This window comes from Acartia tonsa, chromosome 1, assembly GCF_053477335.1.
Source record: "Acartia tonsa isolate MP-2025a chromosome 1, ASM5347733v1, whole genome shotgun sequence".
In the NCBI taxonomy this organism is placed as follows: Eukaryota; Metazoa; Arthropoda; class Copepoda; order Calanoida; family Acartiidae; genus Acartia; species Acartia tonsa.
Genome location: NC_137260.1, coordinates 29,737,829 through 29,763,039, shown reverse-complemented (window position 1 = coordinate 29,763,039; position 25,211 = coordinate 29,737,829). Strand labels below are relative to the sequence as shown.

The 25,211-nt window shown below is 30.3% G+C and overlaps 1 protein-coding gene across 1 annotated transcript; it reads left to right on the top strand.

Annotated features, from left to right (window-relative positions):
* Window positions 1-4,705: 4,705 nt before the first annotated feature.
* LOC145327111 (prolyl 4-hydroxylase subunit alpha-2-like) lies at window positions 4,706-10,743 on the top strand. Its single transcript, XM_080170650.1, has 5 exons — window positions 4,706-5,073; window positions 5,852-6,888; window positions 7,490-7,665; window positions 8,740-8,935; window positions 9,583-10,743. The coding sequence occupies exons 1-5, from the start codon at window positions 4,862-4,864 to the stop codon at window positions 9,777-9,779; spliced, it is 1,818 nt and encodes a 605-aa protein (XP_080026776.1). The 5' UTR covers window positions 4,706-4,861; the 3' UTR covers window positions 9,780-10,743.
* Window positions 10,744-25,211: the final 14,468 nt, after the last annotated feature.

The window sequence follows — 25,211 nt, the reverse complement described above, 5'->3', positions numbered from 1 at the left end:
GCCCAATTCCATACCTGGTTAAAAAAGTGTTAATGAAAATGCAAACATTATTACAGCTAATCATTTGTCATTGGATGGATAAACTGAGATTAAATTGAATGTTGTAAATCAAATAATAAGCGGAATTAAATGCACAGCATGTATTATCTTTCTTTTATTCAATCAGCAAATATTAGGTTAAAAAATCAATATAATTCTGCCTATATCCAGTTGGTCTAGGTTATTATTAAAAACAGTTATAGTAATATTGGATTTTATTCATAGTTAATAAATATGTCGATTAATCTGTTTTATAAATAAACCATAAATTTGTTCGGTAAATGATCACCAGATGACCCATCCCGTATCCCAGGCCAAGTCAAATATCGATATAGAGAATATCAGGGATACAGAAATATAATAATGAGACAATTTTTACCACCCCCTCAAAAAAATTGCAATATTCCTGTGTTCAAAGATTTCCATCATTGTCTGAAAGTTTCCTGAAAATGAAGTAATATGTAAAAAGGGTTTTGGGTGTAAATGATTTCAGTGTTTTGTAGCAGTTAAAAAACATATTTGGAATTGGGTGGGAGTCAAAGACAAATTAATAATTTTTTTTGAGTATTGTTAACCATAAAGAGATGAAAAAGCAGAGGATTCTAATGGTTAAGCAATCTGTAAAAATATGCAAAAGGTTTTAAATCACGCAAAATAGATCTTCTCGTGTCTGGATAGTTGTTCAATCTCAAACGTGCATTTTCTTAAATTCAGTCGTTTAAACTTTATCTGGTTTTTATTCCCTAATTCAATTTATGGGTGTTGTCATCCTTGTTGATTTTTATTTTAAGATTTTTTAAAAACTTAAAATAATAATTTATCCTGTAGTAATGACTACTTTGATTTAGATACCAAATATACATTATACAAGTACTTTAGAGTAATGTAGTGTTTCAATCTCAATAAATTGACCTACTTAATTTAAGTTGTGCTCGCCAATTTAGAATTACATTTATATACTTTCACGTCCCAAATTTCATGAGATTCCTACCTAGTGTCTAAGTATTACCACTGTACCTCATACATGCATAAAACTGTAATGGTATAATAGTGTTAAAAACGTCTTTGGTTCCCAACTCTCTCCTCGTAAATACTTTGCAAACTGTCACTCAATGGTTTCAGACCTTAATCTTTACTTTATTTATCATCGCAAAGTTTATAAACTATTTAAATTTAAGGTAAACGCTTTTATAAAACTCTCATGTTTTCTGTTTTGATACAACTTTTTTTTATAAAACACAAACTTAAAGTTTTTTTATTTTTGGCTTCAGACTTTAGTATCCTTGCATTAAGTTGGAATTGGAAATGTGAGCTAAATTAAATAAACAAATACAACTTTAAGCTATCGGACAAATTACCCAGGTTCTCATTTCCAAATACGCATACATATTAGTAGATAGGCTCATAAAACTTAATATTAAATAAAAAAATAAAAGTATATTTCTGTAAAACCCGAAAACAATTAACAATTACACTAAAATCATGATTTTTTTATCATTTCATTGATATTAAGATTTTTTACTATTTTATTTTTTGTTGGATCTTCTTTAATTGAGAAGAAAATTGAATAAAACAATGTTGATTTTATCACACTTGTTTAGTTTGATTGTGTTGGTTATAGATGTTTCAGGTAACTAACATGCTTACATACAAACTTACAATATACCAATTCCTTCTCTCACTCTCTACTCTTAGTAGACAATTCTCGCTCTCTTTTTCTCTTATATATACATCTCATTCGTTCATTTTCTCCCATATGAGTTTCTTATTCTATTGCTCTCTCTCTCTCTCTCTCTCTCTCTCTCTCTCTCTCTCTCTCTCTCTCTCTCTCTCTCTCTCTCTCTCTCTCTCTCTCTCTCTCTCTCCTCTCTCTCTCTCTCTCTCTCTCTCTCTCCCCTTTGAATACATCTAACTCTTTCTGGAGGGAGATCTTATTTTCTCCCCATAAAGAAAACCTAAACTGTATGTATGATATCTGTAGAAAATTCCTATGGTTAGAAATATTTGTGTGAGAGAAGGAATAACCTTCTCAAGTAGATGTGGGTATATTGTGTTAAGGAAAGTTGAAATGTTCAAATATTACCAACCGTCCTTTAAACAAAGAAGACCGGCATAGTCAAAATCTATTTAACGTGCCTTAATATGACTTTACTTTTACCAAAGTTTGTTCAAAGAATTTAAGAAATTCGGGGCTAAAAAAACTAGTTTTAATCTTGTAATTGTACATTCTATATCCGCGGAAAGCCGTTTATAATACGATGCAAGAAATAACTATTCTTAACTATAGTTCGTTGGTAAGCTATTACGGACATTAGACTTAATTTAGGAAGTCTTATGTTTAAATAATCATCAACGTTAAAAAATCAAGCATGACAACACCTATAAGCAGTGTAGCTAATGGTTGGATTAAAACAATTCTTTAAGAAGCCATTATTGAATTTTATTTTGAACCTGTAGTTCTAACAAGCCTCCAGACAGGAAAAGATGATGATGAATTGGTGAATGGGATTCTAATTATGTTCGACAGATTTTTTTTAAAACGGCTTGCTTTATTGCATCAAGATCCATGACAGATCTATAAAGGAAATAAACGTCTATAAATGAGCTCGAGTCTTCCAATAGTAGAGTGTTTAATGCTCATAGTGCTCCAATAATCCATAATAAACTAGCATTGACCCGAATGATATACCCATTATTTTACTCTATGAAGAATAAATTCTTTTTTTTTATTTCATGTTGCTTTTTGAATTATACTAAAGTGTTAAATTTCTATTCATAGAATAGAAAATTTAAATTTATAAAATAGTAAATGAAAGAAAACTTAGTTTTAAAATAATTTGATACTAGCGACGCGTCCGTAATGTGTTCAGATATTAAACTAAACTTTAACATTTAACTAAACATTGTAACCCTTTCAGGACAATAATTTGAAACAAAAAATACTAGGATCCTAAAATATTTTAAAGAAAGAGAGACAATATTATAAATACAGTTTTAAATAAAAATAATGAAATTTAAAAAAGACGGAAGGAAAGGGAAGTGAGAGAGAGGGACATTTAATCTTTAAAAAATGATGAAAAAACGAAACTAAAGTCGTAGTAATCTTTATGTGTAGTAACTTTTTTTGTAGTTGGGTTGATATTCCGGGATTAGACAATGGAAGAAAAAGATTAATATTCAGGGATAGGACAATGGAAGAAAAAGATTAATATTTAATCAAGCCAACAGCGGATTACTTTTATAACGCCGCCTCTTGTATTGTAATAGTAGCCACGTAGTGACACTTAATTTTTCGACACTTTGACGACATAAACGTGATAAATAAAATAGTATGTCAGCCTTGATCACTTTTCCAAGATTAAGATACTAATTGGATATGATTGAATTAAACAACTAAATTTGAATGTCACCATAATCTTTTCATAAGCATATTGAACATGTCATTGTTAAAGTCAAGATTAAGATTTATTTAAACATTGAGTAAATATGAACCTTAGTGAAATTTAAGCAAATATACAAACACATACACAATGATATATATACGCAATATTCACAAGATATTACAACGGATTATGAAATATACTCCTTCAGCTTTTCTTAAAAATGAATTTAAATAATAATAAATCAAAATACTGAAATAAATCCATCCAAAAATGTTAATTTCTTCTTCAGAACTCTTATTGGTCACAGGAAAAAAATCAGTTTTTCTGTGTAGGTATAAATTATTGTTTTTACTTTTTTTTATGTTTTTTTTAAAATAAACAATGTTCTAAAAAAATTATGTACAATATAAAGATACTAGCGGCTTCTCCCCTAGCCTCTTTGGGGAGTTGGGGGTGTCCCACCCCCCAAGAAAATAGCCTAAAACCACCACAGGACCAGTAGGTATATTCCCTGAAGAGTAGAATTCGATCGGTTTAGTGGTTACCGAGATCTTAAGGGACGGACAGACAGACATCATCCTACTTTGTATTATAGATGGAACCTTCACTAAGATTATTGTTAATTGTCATATAATTTAAATGCTGTAAAATGCAAATATTGTAGTTGCAAAAGTAACCTTAATTAACTTTCCAGTATCGCTACGGAACCGACTATTATCCACTGGATTAAAACCGGTTCTCACATATACTGAAAAATCATGTATAGCCTAGTATTACAAACAATTTTTCGATGAATATTAAAATAGAAAGTGGGACTAACAAAACTGGATTTAATCTTATATTTTTTTGTTTTAATATCCGTGGAAAGCTGTCTTTAATACGATGCGATAAATAACTATTCTTGCTTTCCACATGTGGACTCTTATTATGAGAAACAAATATAATACTTAGAAAACCACTATGAAGAAACTCGGTTGAACCATAAACGTCCATACGGGAAGAAGAAGTGCTTTTAAGTTGGAAAAAAACTAAATTTAAAGTTATAGTTTAGTAAGACCTGCATATTAAAATTAAATTCCAATTTTTTGTTTGTAAATGTAAAGTTCAGTGCTTGAAGACAGAATTATATTGTTCATTATTCAACAATAGAATTTCATATTAATTGTTACTGTTCTCGCGCGAACATTCAACCAAAACATAATACAACCAAACGCACACACACTCACGCGCAAATAACACAAACACTCACCCTCACCCACACCCCCCCACACACACACGGCCGGACAGACAAACAGCGCCTATAAAAATCAGAAAGCATGAAGTTAAGATTTCCTGGTTTTAGTTGCTTATTTTCACCTATACTTGCATACGTAGCTTAAATTCACTATTTAAATGTGAAAATAACTAAGAGCTTATTTGTAAAGAAAGTTGAATATTGAATGATGAGGTTGTTAGAAGTGATATTTACATGTATTGTGATATTTGCTAAGTATGGGATTACAGAAGAGAGAGACAACGATATATTCTCCTCTATTACTGAATTAGAAAAACTTTATGGCAGAGAACAAGAATTTATTCAAGAGTTGGAAGAATTAGCAGATAATTTTGATAAAACTTCAAGACAAATTCGGCATTACTTAAGGAAAGATAATTAAGTTTGTTATACATGTTCTTTAATAGTTCAATTTGAAATTTGACATCTTGAATTATTTTTAGTAGTAGAGCTACAGGTCTGCTCTATATCTGTTCTTTACTGTTTGTTTGTCCCTTTGTTAGTCAGTAATGATAGCATGTCCCGATTTTTACACAAGTGCGGATATTTCTCTTTTACCATAGCTCCCTCTAGCCTCTTCCCCCTTTTTCACTTTTTAACACATAGTCAATTTTAAAAAGTAAAAAAGACTAGTAGTGTTCAGAGTCGTCCCAGAGACAAGATAGTGCCATCTCAAGGAAAATCTCTAGTTTTTTACTAAATATTGTCCAGACAATAATTAAAAAAAATACGACAAAATTCAATTGTTATCTACACATTAATGTACACTTGTATGTTGTAATCGTTAACCGATAAAGAAAAAAATATGTGTAAATTTTAAAAATCTGTTATTTGACTTAAAGTTGGTGTTCAATTTGTATGACAAATTTTCTTCAGATTAACCAACCCACTGCACTGGTCCCTTGCTGTGACGTTATTAACGCATAGATCTTCTTTGTATTAACGCCGTCTTCTCTTATCCCCCTCAAAGACCTTTTAATCTATTGATGAAATCATTCTTGTTTTGCTAAATTTTATATGATAAGACATACACTAACGCCTAAAATTTTTAAAAATGGTTCTATAAAACGAATTTTTCTAGAAAATTTTATTATATCATTTAAAAAAATTTTATTCATTTAATTATAAAAATGAAACACCTTAAAATTCTGAATAAAAGATATAACAAGCATATGAGAGAAGCTGTCAGTGTAGAAGAATATGTTTCTAATCCTATCAACTCTTTAAACCTTATTAAAAGAACAAGTTCTGAAATTGATAAATACAATCTAACGCAAATCTGGAATAAAAATGCTACCACAGTTCATATTGAAAAGTTACAAAACTTCCACAAATCATTTCCAACATTTGAAGACTGGGTTGGAGCTTGCAATGGAGTTCATTTATTACAAGAACATTATCAACTTAATATAACAGAAATGTCCCAGGGTATTATTAAATTTAATGGTGAAATATTTAAGAGTGAACATGCTATTCATCCTGATGAGTTGGCTATCATTGGTATTGCTGCTGCTAATCAAGGTTTCTATGATGCCAGTATTGATTGGCTAACTCTTGCAAAAGAAAGATATAACAGAGAAAAACACGGAGGCGAAGTATTTAGCAAAGATATCAAAGAAATCAAGAAACGATTGAAGGACGGGAAGGCTATCCATGATCATTACTTGGATAGGAAAGGTGTTATCAGCAATGAACATAGATGTAAAAGATTACCATTTGATGAAAAATTAAGAAAAAAGAAAAAATATAAGACTGCTAGACATTCTAATTCAACAGAAGTGGTTAAAAAGTTAAGGAAATTGGTTCCCTTATATGATAATAGTGACTATACTACATTAGATATGAGGGATAACTTTGAAGTTCTATGTAAAGGAGAAAGTATGAGGACTTCAGACATGGATTCTGACAAACAATGTCGCAGGTTGCATCATAAAAATCCATATCTACGCCTTGGACCTTTCAAGCTAGAAGAACATTCATTTGAACCTTATATAACTGTTATTCACCAACTTATGTATGAGGATGAGATGCAACATTTTAAAAACTATGCCTCAGATAGGTTGGAGAGAAGTGGACATGGAAATGGAGCAGCAAGTACAACTTCCCTGAAAAGAACAAGTAAACAAACTTGGCTGGATCATAGATATTTTGAACCAAAAATTGATCTAATCCATAAAACTATCAAAGGAAAGATATTCTAATTATAGATAAAAATTATTTGAAATGACTAGGCTACGTCCGGCTTTATCTTTTAGAGTTTATGTTTGACTGCCTACTATGGATATAGTATGTACGTGAGTATATTGACAGGGAAAAAGTTGTCTTCAATTTAGGTTGCTAACATGTTTATTGACTTACTTACATTTTTAGGACTTAATTATAGAGTTGCTTCGCTTATAATATTGTACTTTATTGTCCCAGTAATCAGTATACTAAAAATCAGATCAATCGAATAATTAGATCACATAAAAATTTGCTGTTAAAAAAGTAAAAAAATCAACATGTTTAAAATGGACGTACGGACATTTTGGTGATGATAATAAAGTTACAACGCTTTTAAATCGTACCTAACTACTAGAGGAATCATCATGCAAAGTTTGAAATCGATAGGATAATTCTAACATGCCTAAAATAACGAAAAAAGCTATCTGTTACGGACGGACGTAAGGACGGACCGACCCTTATAATAGAAAAGCCTTGCTTTTGAAAAGTATAAAACTAATTTTAATTGTCAAGAATTTAACTTTCCTTGACAATTCTAAATTAATATTAATAGAATATCTGTTTTACAAAGGAGCTACTGTAAATGAATCCCTACTTATATTACAAACCGACGATGGTTGGAACTCCTATTTCTGCCAGAGAAAATTTTCCAAGCCTTCCGACCCTGTGGCCGACAATGTGTCCAATAGAATGGAGCTTGCAACTAAGTTTACTTTGTATAAATATAACTCTGCTGAACCATTTCAGGTTATATTTAATATATTGGGACAGACATAAGAAACTTCTCATTAACTAGGATATTTCTTTCCCAGGAAATTAATGGACATGACCTCTTACTAATTAATGCCTTTGATAATATGAGTTAAGATAGCGCCTATACTTCATAAAAAAAAATATGTCCGTCCATGAATAATTTTCAATGCACACTGTCACCTTATTTTCTTTCTATATCTCTCTCCGTTCTTCTTAATCTCTTTATATAAACTTTGTTGTTAAATATAAGAAGTCTAATATTTTGCAAATTTTCAGACAAACCTTTATAAAATCTGCATATATACATTCTTAAACATTCTATTTTTAAAAACGAAGCTTTTCGATAATTAGGGTCGGCCCGTCCATCAGTCCGTCACGGCTAGCTCCTTTCGTTAATTTAGGCATGTTAGAATTATCCTATCGATATCAAACTTTGGATGGTGATTCCTGTAGTAGTTGGTATTATTTAGAAAGCGTAGCAACTCTATAGTCATTACCAAAATGTCCGTATGTCCATTTTAAACATGTTGATTTTTTACTTTTTTGACATCAAACTTTTGTAAGTTAGAATTATCTGATTCATTTGATTTTTGGAAAACTGATTCCTATTGCAACAAGGTACAATGTTATAAGCGAAGCATCTCTTTAATTAAGTCCTAAAATGTAAGTATGTCCTTAAATAGCATTATGTATTTATGCAGTTTTGCAACAAATTTACTTACCATTTTGTTTATATTTATGCAATAATAATCTGCTTATTTAGTTTTGACACTCTTCAAGTGTTAGTGTTCGTTTGTCCTTCAATTTCAGAGCTTCGCTTTTATGGATGTTTTCATCCTTGTTTATTATAGCTCTTCCTATGTTATCAAGTAGATATTTTTGTTTCAATTTTCAGTATCGAAGGTATTATACAAGTCCCCATTGTTTGTTTTCTGGTACGCGGCACGCAAATCATAGTATCTCAATGATTAATAAAGGTTTTTTAATAGCTATGAAAAGTCCTAAATTATAATCTTGCATACTTGCTTATTTTTTGGGTCCACATTGTAATTGACACATTTTTTTTAGATAGCTAACTATGGTCTTGGGGGTCAATATTCCACCCATCTTGACCCACACGGATACTGGGACAAGATTAGAGAAGCTAATATTCATGGGCGGATGGGAGATAGGCTGGCCACAATAATGGTTTATCTAGCGGATGTTGAGGCTGGAGGTGCCACCGCATTTCCTAATACTGGTGTTCGTGTGAAAGCTCTGGCAGGTGAAATATATTAAAAACGGCCTTGAACTTTTAGGTTAACCTATCTCCAAATAGCCTAATCAGCCCTGGACAAATACTAAACATGTTGAACGATCCATCTACGAAATCGGAAAATGCAAACATACACCACATAGCCTGTTACTTTACTATACTACTAGGGGCTACGCCCCTAGAGGCCTCTAGTGGCACTTTATATGTTTAGTTTTTTTGTGGTTCAAGTCTCTACGATACATATCTATGTTGCGTTGAGGTCTCTACGATACCAATCTAAATTGCGTTGAAATCTCACTGCGTAAAAAAATCAATTTTTTTCGTGATTTCTCTTGGGAGGGTGGTGGTACCCTCCCAAAAAATTGTTAATAAACCTGCCCAAGACCTATAAGAAGCTACCCTGTAAAGGAGAATTATATTGGTTCAGCGGTTAGCGAGATCCTTTGGTACAAACATACAAACACACAGTCATCCTGTCACTTTAGCATAGGGATGGATACTTTTTTTTTTAATACCGATGCTACTCTACCAGTCATCAATTTCGGTCGGTATCTGACGTAACGGTCATGTAACATTTGTATAACTTTTTATTTTTGCTCTAAGCTTTAACCCCTCTCTACTTTATACATGCTCTATACTTATTTATATATTTTTAGGTGACGCGGCTTTTTGGATAAACATGAGAACAGGCGGGCATCAGGATCCACTCACACAACATGGAGGTTGTCCTGTTCTAGTGGGAAGCAAGTGGATCACAAACAAGTGGGTGGGATACTCAGATCAGGTCTGGCAGTATCCTTGCTCTCTACAGGGACCTTTCAATAAATTTCAAAAGTTTACAGATTATTATTAAAATTGTGTACATTTGGTGTTTATACGGAGACAGTTAGTGACAAAACATTTACTATTTAGTATAGAATATTACCTAATCTATAACAGAAGAAAACAAAAACAATGGTTTACTAGCATCTTATCAAAATTTAATGTCCAAATCCTTTCCAACTAGGTCAGCTTATAACTTAACACTATTTGCTTACTAGTAAATACAGCCTGAACATTTGTGGTGGACATTTTACAATTTCTTTCATGATTTACCAATATTACAAAATATGTGATAAATTATATGTACAATATTATTTTAAGCGAAGATTTCCAACAATTAGATCTTATCGTACATTAACATTCATGTGTTAGCATGTTTCAAATTTCCAAAATTATTACCATTATGTACTTGTACTATATTCGTTTTGCTTATTTTTAAAAATTTCGACTTTTCAGGTCTTTATTGTTAAACAATAATTTCACGTCCTGAAATAACCCGCTTTACTTGATTTTTTAAAGCAAAACTTTTGTTCTGACTTCGTAAACGCATAACATGACACAATACAATCTGTCCCGATTTTGTATTACTTTTGAGGAACATGATTGCAGTTACGTCATATTTTTCTTTCCCGAAAAAGGGAAGGGGGGAAGAAAATCTCTTCAAAAGAGATGGGGAAAACCCCCTGTTCTCCCATCTCTTTTTTCTTCCCCCCTTCCGTTTTTTTTCTTTCCCCCTTCCCTTTTTCGGGAAGGAAAAATATGACGTAACTGCAATCATGTTCCTCAAAAGTAATACAAAATCTGGACAGATTGTATTGTGTCCATAACATTACATTAATATTTAAACTGTAATCACCTGTTATCCCCTGTTTGATTTGTTAAGAATCAATTTTATGGTTGTTGTCATGCTTGTTATATAACTTTTATATCTTTTAAATATACCCTAAGTTACCATGTTGTAGAGCTTATGAAAATAAATACACTAAAGACAAAAATTAATGAATTATTAATAAATAAATGTACGCCATTTTAATTGCACGACTTTTATCCTAAATCTGTAACTATTTTCTATTGCATAAATGTCGCAGGTATCACAAGGGTTATCAAATAGTGTTGGATAAATAATTGAAGAAGAAAACTCTAGAAATCTTAGTATTTATTGCTATAAAATGAATCATTTTATAAGGATAATTTTCTCAATATTTTCGCATTTTAGGAAATGTTGAATTGCTTCATTTGGCAGCAATTTAAAGTTTATGATGCAAAAAATTGGATTTTAATGCAAATATTGTTAAGAAATTTCTCATAGGTATAGTCATACATGTTATGTTTTTTTTTACTTTAACCAATTATAAATATTATAACAAGGATGACAACATCCATAAAAGCGAAGCACTGAAACGGTAGGACAAACGGACATTATATAGTGTCAGAACTGAATAATCAGAATATAAATGTATAAGAGTCGTAGCAAAATTGTAAGTAAAATTGTTTAAAAACAGGATAATGTTTATGGACATACTTTTTAGTTTTTTACGTTTTTAGGACTTGATTATAGAGTTGCTTCACTTATAACATTATACTGTGTTGTCCCAGGAATCAATATACCAAAAATCAGATCAATCGGATGATTAGATCACATAAAAATTTGAAGTTAAAGTAAAAAAATCAACATGTTTAAAATGGACGTACGGACATTTTGGTAATGATTATAGAGTTGCTACGCTTTCTAAATCGTTCCTGACTACTAAAGGAATCACCATGCAAAATTTAAAATCGATAGGACAATTCTAACATGTCTAAATTAACGAAAAAAACTATCCGTTACGGACGGACGGACCGACCCTAATTATAGAAAATCTTCGCTTTTAAAAATTAAGAAGTGGAGGTAAAATTTGACAAATGTTAAAAATGCCCCCCTCCCCACTAGATACAATATTTGCACGCCTTTTATGATTTTTATTTTAAAATTCTGATTCAACTGCACTAGCTTTCTTTGTAGTTTAGATAATCTTACTTTCGCCATAAAACAAAGTCAATAGGCTTTAATAAGCCTCAAATTCCATTTTATCAATCTAAATGATATAAGATAGCTTATATACAGGGTGTTTTTCAACGTAGCTTTATTTCCAAAAACTATAATCTATGATAAATCCAACGGTATGCATGATATTTATCTACTATTTACACTAGCAGCGCATTTTTGATTTGTATTATTCTTTCATTTTTATTGTCGTCTACTGCAATTTTTTAAAGAAAATTTTTTATAATATCCTTTGTAAAAACTGAAGTGTGAGACCAGTCTTTAATTTAATGGAAAGTCGTAAAATAAAATTATAATCTGGAGTAAGGATTTATTTAGAGAAATAGAAAAATTTTCTCTCTTTTAAATATTTTCCACAATAATAGAATAATAAAGATTTTAATATTGCATGGATAGAGTAATTCTGGATCCGATTTTATTTTACATAGGAAATATTTGTACAAATGACGTTTCCTTGGAGTTTAAAATATCTTTTAAATAATTAGTTCATAAAAGGAAAAAGCAAAGACATCTTTTTTAAAACCAAATATTTATTCAACTTTTATGAATAGTATTTTATTAGCATTGTTGCCTTGGATTCTTTGATTTGTGAACATGCTTGGTCTACTGGGCGCTGTTATAAGTTAAATAATAATTATAACAAGTAATAAAAATTATCAAAAATCATCATGTTCAAAAAAATTCCTAAAAGTGGGGCATGAGTTACGGACAGTAGTGCGCTATTCTAAGACATGATGGCAACAACCATAATTAAGAAAGCACAAAGAAATGTATTTGGACAAACAAAGTGAGTTATAATCCAGATGTTCAGTGATCTTTAAAAAAACGTAAAAATGAGAAGGATAAGAATAAATCATAAAACTCTAATAATCAATTTATAAACTTCTTTTATAGCATGGTCGACAAATGAACGAAGTTGTAAACTGGATGTTCTTTGGTTCCTTTCTAAGAAACATTAGTCGTAAGAAGCAGCCATAAAAATTCCCATTTCCTCCTTAGTGTTACGGACTTACGGACAGATAAAGTGATTACAGAGTCGCTTATATAAAAAAATTATAACACGGCTAATATATATCTATTCTGTCCTATTCTGGTGACTGCAAGTTAAAAGTGTTTATACCTTTTTATATTATTAATCTGTTGTATTATTTTAACATTTTATTTTAAATTTTGCTTCTATGGAATGAATATGATGTCTAGTGTAAATGTTTTGTGTATGAATAGTGGCGTCATAGTTAAACTTTAAATTCTTTTACATAAAAACAAGTTCAAAGTATATTTAGAATATCATATTCCCACATTTGTTCACAGTTTGTCATTTAAGTAGACCTTTGTTTTATGTGGTTCAACTTATTAGCTACTCTATAATTCACATCGTCCCTCCGCCGTCAGTCCACAACGCTTTAGAGGAAATGTAACTTTCTCGGCTGGTGTTAAAGCTGGGGACTAAATCACTTATTAAAGATTCCTTTGACAAATTCGCAACTATTCTATACACTGTATTGTCCTTCTGTCTATTGGTCATGCTTCCAAAGGCATAAACCTTATTTTTAAAAAGGTTTAGTGATTTTCTTTGAGTTTTTTTTGTATACTTATTCACTCTTTTTCTTTTATGACAACTTAACATCTGTTTTATAACATACTTTGTCCACTTATCTACTCTATGTTTTATTTGCGCTTCGCTACCTATGGATGTTGTTATTATTGTTAATTATTAAATCTTACTTTTGAAGGAATATAAGACACACATCTTTCTATTTTTGATAAGTTAGTTGTTCCTCTTGAAAGAATTAAGTGTTGTTTAGCCAGATAGAAGATTAATTATAATTGTTTCCAAGTCTTGCTTAGTGCAGCATTGAAAATAAGTTAAGCCTTGTGAAGCCTGCCACATAATTGTGATATCATCTAGAGATGGGACTCTGGTCCTCGTAATAAGGGGCATTATGTCCCATATTTCAATTTATAACAAAAAAATAATATTTAACCCTCACAGATCGGGACCCAATTCGCACCTTAATAGATCAGGGGGGGAGGCTTTTTATGCCCCCCCCCCCCACCTATATCTCGGCTTCTGTTACAGATAGAGACATAATTTTTTTTCTGGTGGTTCCTGTACATTTTTAAAGAAAGTTAACCTTTTCTAGTCATGGTTGTGTGACTGCTTCCTAGCCGCTTTCTGCGGCCAGCTGCTAAATATTAAAACAGTTGTAGAGCGGCTAATTTAGAAGCTAAGATTACAAAATTTTAGGTGGAGCTTTTATTTTTCATAACAGAAAAATATCTTGTTTTAGACATATTCGTCAGATCGCTCTTAAAAAATTTGGTCAATAATGGGTCAAGGAGCGTCGAACCTAATCACGGAAGTTCCTTATTGCTCAATGATTCGCAAAAAAATAGGTCTTTAGCTGTTATAGAAGCCACGATATTCATGATATATGTCTAATGTAAAAGCCGGACAAAAAGTCGGTCATAATATCAGTCAGGGAGTCATAATGTAGATTTATTTATAATTTTTTCTAATTTTTGTGCCACTTAACCGACTATGACCGATCTGTAAGGGTTAAATAATCTAAAATGTTTGTAAACATTTTATTATTTACAATATATATTTATTAACAAAGATTTCACAATTCTGTGTAATCTGTGAATTGATAAAAAGTCTATTTTTCTTTCCTATTTTGCCTGAACTCTTCACATTTGGTTAGCTTCTTAAAACGGCGAACGTCTAGCTTAGAAAATAAAAGAATTGTCACCCATTTCATGAATATAGATGAAAATGATGGAAACTAGTTTATACTTTACAATTTTCTACATTTTTTTTTGTAGACATAGAGTCCTTTTAATATTGATGTGTACTAACAATCTTCTCTATCTTTCCACTCCATTAAGCAGATTCTTCCCCCACAATCCAGGTTAATAAACAATAGAAAACATACAAAGGCCAAAATTCTAATATGGATAGGGAACATAGAAAATAATCTGAAAGGGTAACATTTTAAATCTTATTATAATTTTAAAAATATTAACCCAATCTATTGCAGGTTTTAGTACAGAGATTCGCCAGAGAATATAATATAATGAAATAGAAATCTTTCGAGTCAAGTGCAGTTAACGGTAAATAGTTCCTGGTAATCTAAGAACTTTAAAGGCTGCTAGCTGCCAATCGACTAAACGTACATTTCCTGCCCGCACACAATTTTAGGCGGCATAAGAAAGCCCATAAATAATCTGGAATTATTAAGATCCAATGATGCACAGGGAAAGCTTTACTGAAGAAAAATGCGTGAAATGAGTCTTTTTTGCGCATTTATGTGCACTGCGAGATAATTATATTTAAAACATCTCTAAGATTTTTAGAATCGTCCTCCCTGTTTGTGAAGAATTCTATTGATACGAAAATAGTTGTGCAAAAATTCTTTTTTTAGAAACAGGAAACTTATATACTGTACTCCAATACTTATAATTTAATTTTATAGTGTACGTATACAAAATTTGTACGAAATTAATATTAATTTGGTAAAATTTAGGATAAAACAGTTTTTTCTTTTACAGAGTGGATAGGATTTTTTTTAGGTTTTATGGAAAGGAAGGATGAGAGAGATGTGTTTGACCAAATCTCCAAACACAGAGAAAATATGAACTTTAACCTTCACTTCTTCATGGCAATGTATGAAAAATTATATGCGCTTTACCTACAAGAGTTCTCGTTAATAAATACACCAATTAAGATGAAGGAAGATATTGAAAGACACCAACCAGACATAAATCAGTAAATATATATATATGTACAATCTGTCTCAAAAAAACCTGCGTTATCCAGTTTTGGGAATGAACCAGAAGGAGCATTAAAAAAAATAATTATAGATTCATTTTCTCTGTAAAAATGTACATAACATTTACTTAAGGTGTTTTTCAATATCTCTAAAAATCGGCTGTACTGATAGTTACATGTAGGGTAAAAATGCCTGATGCTAAAACTGTGATAACAATTATAATCAAATAACTCGTTTAATTTGCAACATATAGGTTGAAAAGTACAATATTACAGTAATAAAAGGTTCTGTTTCTCTATAGCAAAGTCATTTTTAGTAAGGAATCACTTATAATACTATGCACATTAAAGAACAAAACAAGTAACATTTTATTTCATTTCAATATCTTTAAAAATAAGCAAGTTATCTTGATTCAAAATTGTCGCTAAAAAGGCTTTTTCTTTAATTACTTGTTATATGAGTTAATATGAATGAGTTAATAAGAATAAAGTTAATCATTTGTTCTGTAAAAATAAGCATCTTTAAATTAAATTTTAAATGTAATAATTAGAATATTTTGTTGTCGTTTTCAAGTAAAATGAAGAATTTAGTTGAACGTTATAGCTCTAAATTCTACAAGAATAAAGCAACACACATACATATTGAATTCTTTAAGCTCTAAAAAGCGCTATTGTTTTAAGAGATATTAAATAACACCTTTTATGAAATTGATACATATTTTTATAGAAAATAAGAATATATAATTATTTTTTTCATACTCCTACTGGTTGTTTCCCAGAACCGTAAAACGCAGGGATTTTTTGAGACACCCTGTATATAAATATATTACAGGGGAAGATGATTAAAGTCAATTCACAGATTATGACGTCATATGATAAAATAACCAATGAGAGGCCAGTATAAATTTTACCATTGGTCAATTACAATGTATACTGGCCTCTCACTCGCTATTCAATTATATGACGTCATAATCTGTGGAGGGACTTTAATCATCTTCATTGCAGTGTTATCCAATCAAATTGTCTGAAGAACAGTTTTAAAAAAGAATTAGAACTATGAATTATCTATTTAAACAAGGATGACAACATCCATAAGTAGCGAAGCACAAAAAATTGTGGATGGTAATACGTAGAAGTAGATTTAAAGTGTATTTATTTAAATCAAGAATAGATTTATTGGAGAAAATAAACACAAAACCTTGTTTTATTTTGTATGATGAAGACGGTTAAAGTAAATTACATACTAGATGCACATAACAATGGGAAAAAAATATTTTGAAAACTGTTAATGCAAAAAGTTTTAAAATAAGACCAAAAATACCAAAGATATGGGGAAATATGTCAAACATTTAAAAATAGCCCAAAACCTGCTAAAAGGCAGTTTGGCCGCCATTGTTTCTTTTCTTAAAACGCCAGAAATTTAATTTTAATATCTTTAACTGAAATTTTTTTGAAAATTTGACCATAAACACCAAAGATATGTGTAAAAATGTGAAAAATATAAAAGTAGCCAAAAACCTGCAAAAAGGCAGTCTGACTGTCATTGTTGTTTTCTTCAAACTACAGGAAATTTAATTTTGATATCTTTAATTGAAAAAATTTTGAAAATCGGACCATAAACACCAAAGATATGGAGAAAAGTGTGAAAAATATAAAAATAGCCAAAAACCTGCAAAAAGGCAGTCTGACTGTCATTGTTGTTTTCTTCAAACGACAGGAAATTTAGTTTTGATATATATAATTTAAAAAATTTCGAAAATCGGACCATAAACACCAAAGATATGGAGAAAAATGTAAAAAATATAAAAATAGCCAAAAACCTGCAAAAAGGCAGTCTGACCGTCATTGTTGTTTCTTCAAATGACGGGAAATTTAATTTTGATATCTTTAACTGAAAAAAATTTGAAAATCGGACCATAAACACCAAAGATATGGGGAAAATTTGGAAAATATAAAAAATAGCCTAAAACCTGCTAAAAAGCAGTCCGACCGCCATTGGTGTTTTATAGTTAATTGTGCTCCTTAATGATGGGAATGTTGTCAAAAAAATTCAGCTCTCTATCTTTTATAGGAGCTGAGAAAATCACGTTTCCCCCAATTCATTAATTACGGACGGACAGACGGACGGACGGACAGACGGACAGACGGACGGACATTGTGAATTATAGAGTAGCTTCGCTACTAAAAATATAGAACTTTTGCATTTTCTTGGTTTTTTGTTTATAATTTTAAGATAACAACTCCTTAAAAAAAAAACAATTAGATTCTCCCTTAGCCCTTCATTTATATTTCTGCAAAGAAACAATTTTGTCGGGGAAATTTTTTTCGGATGTTGTTGTCGTATCCCTCTTTCTAGATCCAATAGCCAGCAACATCCAAACAAAAATACATCCTATTACTTATATAGGATAAATTGATTATCCTCACTGTTATGTATTGTAATAATTATGTTGAATCATCCTGTATATAGTTAGGTGTAAATATCATTTGATATTCCAGACTAAAATACTCCACTGCACTGTAAGAAATTTGATTTGTATACTTAAACAAGGATGACAACATCCATAAGTAGCGAAGCACAAAAATTGTGGATGGGAATATGTAAAAGTAGATTTAAAGTGTATTTATTAAAATCAAGAATAGATTTATTGGGAAAACACGAAACCTTGTTTTATTTTGTATGATGAAGACGGTTAAAGTAAATTACATACTAGATGCACATAACAATGGGAAAAAATATTTTGAAACTGTTAATGCAAAAAAGTTTTAAAATTAGACCAAAAATTCCAAAGATATGGGGAAATATGTCAAACATATAAAAATAGCCCAAAACCTGCTAAAAGGCAGTTTGGCCGCCATTGTTTCTTTTCTTAAAATGCCAGAAATTTAATTTTAATATCTTTAACTGAAATTTTTTTGAAAATTGGACCATAAACACCAAAGATGTGGGTAAATATGTGAAAGATATAAAAATAGCCAAAAACCTGCAAAAAGGCAGTCTGACTGTCATTGTTGTTTTCTTCAAACAACAGAAAATTTAATTTTGATATCTTTAACTGAAAAAATTTCGAAAATCGGACCATAAACACCAAAGATATGGGGAAAAATGTGAAAAATATAAAAATAGCCAAAAACCTGCAAAAAGGCAGTCTGACCGTCATTGTTGTTTTCTTCAAATGACGGGAAATTTAATTTTGATATCTTTAACTGAAAAAATTTCGAAAATCGGACCATAAACACCAAAGATATGGGGAAAATTTGGAAAATATAAAAAATAGCCTAAAACCTGCTAAAAAGCAGTCCGACCGCCATTGGTGTTTTATAGTTAATTGTGCTCCTTGATGATGGGAATGTTGTCAAAAAATTTCAGAATTCTATCTTTTATAGGAGCCGAGAAAATCACGTTTCCCCCAATTCATTAATTACGGACAGACGGACGGACGGACAGACGGACGGACAGACGGACGGACGGACATTGTGAATTATAGAGTAGCTTCGCTACTAATAATAAAATTTTTTAAGTATATGCCCTTAGAGATATTCAAATATACTTCATTGTATCATTGTATGATTTGATTTTGATGTCTTATTCCTGGATGGAGAGAGTATGTTAAAAACTACTGAAATGCTGGTAAATGAGAAAATTTAAACAAACACATCATAAAATTTTGCAGAGAAAGCCCAATCTGTCCCGATTTTGTATCACTTTTGAAAAGTGCGATTCCTGTGACGTCATATAAAAAGGGAAGGGGGGAAGAAAATATCTTCCCTTTTCTCCCATCTCTTTTGAAGAGATTTTCTTCCTCCCTTCCCTTTTTCTTTCCCGAAACGTATATGACGTAGCTGGAATCGCACTTTTAAAAGTGATACAAAATCGGGACAGATTGGGCTTTCTCAATTTTGCACAGTTATTGCCGTAAATAGCAGTACCACGACGATAAAATTATTTTCAATCTTCCTGAATTTTCATATTGAACAACTTTTGATTATTTGGAGCCTCCGGAATTGGGTTAAGAAAGATCATTCTTTATTATTTAACAAGTTTGTTTTATGGATAGGTTAAATATAATTAATTAAATATAGTTAAAAGAAATTTTAGTACTCCCTACATGAAATTGATGTACAATGTATTTACAAATTTGTAAAAATTTTAAGAGTATACTGTTGAGACTAGTATTTGTGGATAGGATAAGCTTGGTTATAGATAATCATGATAATCCCATCATATTCCCACAACCTTAATCTACAACAGGTTATATTATATATTATATCATCACCTAACCATTTTGTTTTCTTGCATAGTCTTATATTCAGCTGTCCGCCTTAAACCATCCAGTTGGGAGATAGCAATGACATTTAGATTAGATCTACAATCCGTTTTCTCTATGTCAAGTATACCATTTTACAAAATCTAAACTAAGCTAATAGAAATAGAAGAGTAGAAGAATATTCTGAACCCTTTTTTCGTCAAATCTAAGAGAGAACATTCCTAGCAGACAAAAGTATTGTTTACTTTCGACTCAAGCTGATGTGGATTCTTAAAAAATTATAGACTCGCTATTCGATAGTGAGGCAAAATTATTTTTGTGAAAAATCATCCAAAAGCACATTAAAAATCTACAAAAATTAAACAAAATCATATGTTAATAACCCTCTTAAGATTTTATTTCATTTTTTAAATTTTTTTATTCGATTTTGGAGGATTTTTCACAAAAATAATTTTGCCTCACCAGCGAGTTGCCAGCCTAACTTTTTTTTTAAGAATCCAACTTTGTTTCAAGCTTTCAAATTGTAAACGAAATTTTTGGGCAATTAATTCTGATTCCGCAAAGCTTTCTACTAAGAAAATATACTGTTAACAGCTGACTTTTATGTATGTATGAAATGAAAAAAAACATGCCTTCGTAGGAAAATGTGTACATAATTTCAACCAATGAGATCCAATGTAAATTCCGATGCGATTCTCCTATTGGCTCAATCAGACATTCCCTCTCTTTCTTAGTACCTTTATTCTAAGCTAATAGAAATAAGCTTTACTATTACAATCGTTGGAAAAAAAACATTTTTTTTAAAAATGATCAAAACAATTAAATCAAAAATAACTAAACAGAATATTATTTCGTCGTCGTCGTCGTAAATTAGCCTAAATCAGGAAGTTTGATATCAAAGTTTTAGCATTTTTAGTCTTGGATATAGAGACGATTCGCTTAATACATATTGTGGCAAAACTTACATTTAAAAATTGTGCTTTGTGTCAAAAATTAAAATCAACATCGTTCAAAATGGACATACTAAATACGTTTTCTAGATTGTCATAGGTATCATCCTGTAACTTATAGATCGATAGGACGATTATTTACCATCGATTACAGCTATCAGTTTCAAGTATATGGGTTTGACCGACCATAACTACAGAAAATCTTTGCTTTTAAAAAATATTTTGCATTATTTAAAAATCTAATTATACAAGATAAATAAAGCTATGAATTTGAATTTTAAGCTATGTTTTCTTCTGTGAAATCAAATTACTATAAATCTTATTTGTACAAAATATTATAAAATTGTTCTGAATAAGCTTGTTTATTTTTTTCTCCTTTTGTGACTTTTAGAGAAAATACAAATATTTCCAACTTTACATAAAAACAACTTTTACGAGTTTTACTTTTTTCAAGCTTAATTCCTTATTTTTGTAAGTAGTGAGTTTTGTTGTCGCTTTATCTAGCTATACCTTCCTTTAAATAGATCCTGGGATAGGTTAAGACTGTCTTCAGTTCTTTCCCTCTCATTCAGAATAATACAAAGCACCTATATGCTATGGACGAAAGCACAATGTTAAATGTTCGTTTAACTTTTCTAAAAATATTTAAAAATAGATTAACACAAAGACCATTTTGGATATTTACAGCTCCTAAATAAATCTAATTTAAATGGCAAATATTTTAATAATTAGTTATATATAAGCCCCGGCCCCCAATGAAACAAAAAACTTATTTTAAATTAAGCCACCCTCATTTTCAGCCACTTATATTTAATTAGGGTTGGGCCGGATACTTTTTTGGCCGGATACCGGATACCGGATATCCGGCTGATTTCAAATGCCGGATATACGGTAACCGGCCGGATATCCGGCCAACGCCGGATATCCGGCAAATATCCGGTTATCCGGCCAAATTACCGGATAACCGGCCAAATTACAAGATATTAAAGTAGTAAAAAAAATTTTCTTCAGAAATCTTATATAAATTTACATAAAGTTAAACTTATTCAGAAAAAAAGTTCTTCTAGCTTCAATAATAAGAAAATTATAGCCATATAAGATTTTAAAAAGCAGATTTTTTGGTGTAAAGTATAAAAAATTATAGAGCAGGATATCCGGCCGGATAGTTTCAATATCCGGTATCCGGCCGGATATTGAAAATGGCCGGATATCCGGCCACACCGAATATCCGGCTCAACCCTATATTTAATATTTAGTTGTAATGTTCTACGTACTTATTCATTCTACAGGGTCATTCAAGAGAAATGATTTTTTTAAAAACTTAATTATGCACAGAAAATAAAACAATTATGTAAAATCCTTTATATATTTGGAAAACCTATTATGAGACATTTATGTTTCAAATATTTGAAAATGATTATTTCAACAAATTATGTCCTAAAAACCGGTTTTTCCAAAGGCCATTTTTTCGAAGATTTATTGATTTAAAGGGTGTAAAAAAATGTGCACCTTTTTGAAATTCAAATTGCTTGGCTTGTGTTAATAGTAGAAAAATGTTGCGCATATCGTTGGAATCGTCATAAGCTCTAATTTTTGAAAATATAAGAACCGTTTTTGTGCTTTTTATAGTTTAGGGGCTACGTTGAAATATTTGAGAAAAAGGTTGAAAAGTTTTAAGAAATTGGAACATTTTACCTCGTAGCTCCTATACCATGCGTAGCACTGGAAAGGTTTTCATGTAGTAAAAAAATAGAGCTTATGACGATTCTAACGATATGCATAACATTTTTCTAATATTAACACAAGCCGCGCAATTTGAATTTTAAAAAGGTGCACATTTTTTTACAACCTTTAAATCAATAAATCTTCGAAAAAAAGGCCTTTGGAAAAACCGGTTTTTAGGACATAATTTGTTGAAATAATCATTTTCAACTATTTGAAACATAAATGTCTCATAATAGGTTTTCCAAATATATAAAGGATTTTACATAATTGTTTTATTTTCTATGCATAATTAAGTTTTTTAAAAAATCATTTCTCTTGAATGACCCTGTATGATTGACATGCATATCTGCACATATTTGACAGTTTTCAGACTTTTTTGTATTGATATTGTTTCCTTGTAAGTATTTAATGTTATATAACTAGTTATAGTATTGTAATGTGTGTTTGTTTGTGGTGGAGAATTGTTCTAGTATTGTGATTATTATTGTGGATAGTTCAAGTAAATATTAAGTATATCTACAATAGAGACATAGTTCCAATTTTAGATTAGCACACACCGACACAGATTCATGGTAAATCTTTCTAAAAACATGTTATGTTGCTGTAATGGCATTGTTATACTTGATATGTGAATAATACTAGATTAGTCCATAAGTAGGTGTTTTACTATACATTACATAGTCCCAGCGAAACTTTAAAAAAAAGGTAGCATGCTACGTTGTTCGATATATCAAATGGTAGCCTATGAATTACCACCTAATTTTTTGCCGATAAACGTTGGAAAATCGGTCTTTCATGCAAAAGTTAGCATGCGAGTTCGCCATCGATATCGTAGCAGAGTATGGGGCGATGTAGCACAATAGTAGCATAAATCAAAGTAATTCTGATCTCTATTCGGTTCTTTCTAAACTATAAAAGCTTCTAAGCTCTTTATTCTCACTTCTTCAATTTTTATCCCCCCCCTCTCTCTCTTTTAATTTATTCTTCTATTGTGCTAATTCGCCTCATACTCTGCTACGATATCAATGGCGACCTCGCATGCTACATTTTGCTTAAAAAGCCGATTTTCCAACGTTTATCGCCAAAAAATTAGATGTTAATTCATGGCGAATGGGATTCGAGGTATCATAGGAATCGGTTCATATATTGCAAGAGCTCGAAGGCGACTCTATGGCGAAATATCTTGCTGGGGTTATACTAGATTTGGATCTTTTGATTTAATGTTTGGGGGTCGTCTGCAGCACGATTGGCCATGTGATAAATGAATAAGCATATACACAAAACTTTGACTCTCTAGCCTCTATATTCAGTAATTTTATTATGTGTATAAAGTTTTGATTATATCTGGCTACAGATTCTTCTCCTGAGAATTACAGGATCAATATGTACTACAATAATATTTATGAAAACAGAAAATAATCCATTTTAAAATCCACTTCTTGTTGTATCGATATTAAAATAAAAAGAATAGAAGTTAATTGCTGTGTTCCTTTTCGGGTACCTTTTGGCTTTTTGCGTGTGACCTATCACCAAGAAAAAAAGCCAAAATCCTGCTCTGGTCCAAAATAAAGCTTCATTGAAAGCTGTCTTACGCTTGGAAGCCGTTTACGATATCTTAATAGACACAAACTGAAGCATCACATAAAGTTCTTTACCACTATAGCAAAAACAATGTCATTACACACTTTACTAAAGTCTAGAACAGGCTGACGCGGTCCCTTTCGATTGGGACCCCCACGGTGAAATTTGGTATGGGACCGCGTGAAGCAAGCGTCAGCGAATTGTAAAAATATATGAGTATAGAAAGCATTAACAAATTATTATTATACCTAATTAAGATAATAATTTTATTATACCATAATAATAATATTAAATATAATAAGATAATGATTATTTCAATCTAATAATAATAAGGTAATTGATCAAATAATTAAAATAATAAATATAATATTATTTTAATAAATATGATATTGTTTAATAATTATTATAATATTAAAGTTATTGAGTACTAATTATATTACAAAACAATTATAATAATATGTTTGCTAATTCTAATATTGAATAAAATAAGGTAATTATAATATTGTATGATATTTATATTATTAAATAATTATTATAATAATATGATTGCAAATCATAATATTGTATAATATTTATATTATAAAATAATTAATGTAACATTATAATTGCTAATTATATTATTAATATAATCATAAAATAAATGAAACAACATTATAAATAATCATATAATATTAAAATTGCTATTTATAATATTGAAAGTAAAAAGATAATTATTTTTGTAATCTCATATTAATATTGTAAATGATATGGTAATTCAAAAAATTAATAATATTATTTTTATGAATATTAAAATAGAAAATAATTAAAATAACATTATTAATAATTTTAATAATATTATAATTGCTAATTAAAGTTAAATATAATAACAGGTATATCAGAGGAAAATAGTTTAAAAAGAACCTACCTTTAATTGAATGAAATGTAATTACAATTATAATATTATTATGAAAATTATGTTATTGTATGATAATTATATTACAAACATTACTATTAACATAATAATTGCTAATTATGATATTGAAAGTAATAAGATAATTATTTTTTTAATCTAATATTGTAAATGATATGATAATTTATAATATAAATATTATTATTTATATGAATATTAAGTTATAAAATAATT

Coding starts and splice junctions, on each gene's coding strand:
- LOC145327111 (XM_080170650.1), top strand. CDS start 4,862: ATGATGAGGTTGTTAGAAGTGATATTTACATGTATTGTGATATTTGCT. Junction 5,074..5,851: donor CATTACTTAAGGAAAGATAA/TTAAGTTTGTTA, acceptor AATTCTGAATAA/AAGATATAACAAGCATATGA. Junction 8,936..9,582: donor TCGTGTGAAAGCTCTGGCAG/GTGAAATATATT, acceptor ATATATTTTTAG/GTGACGCGGCTTTTTGGATA.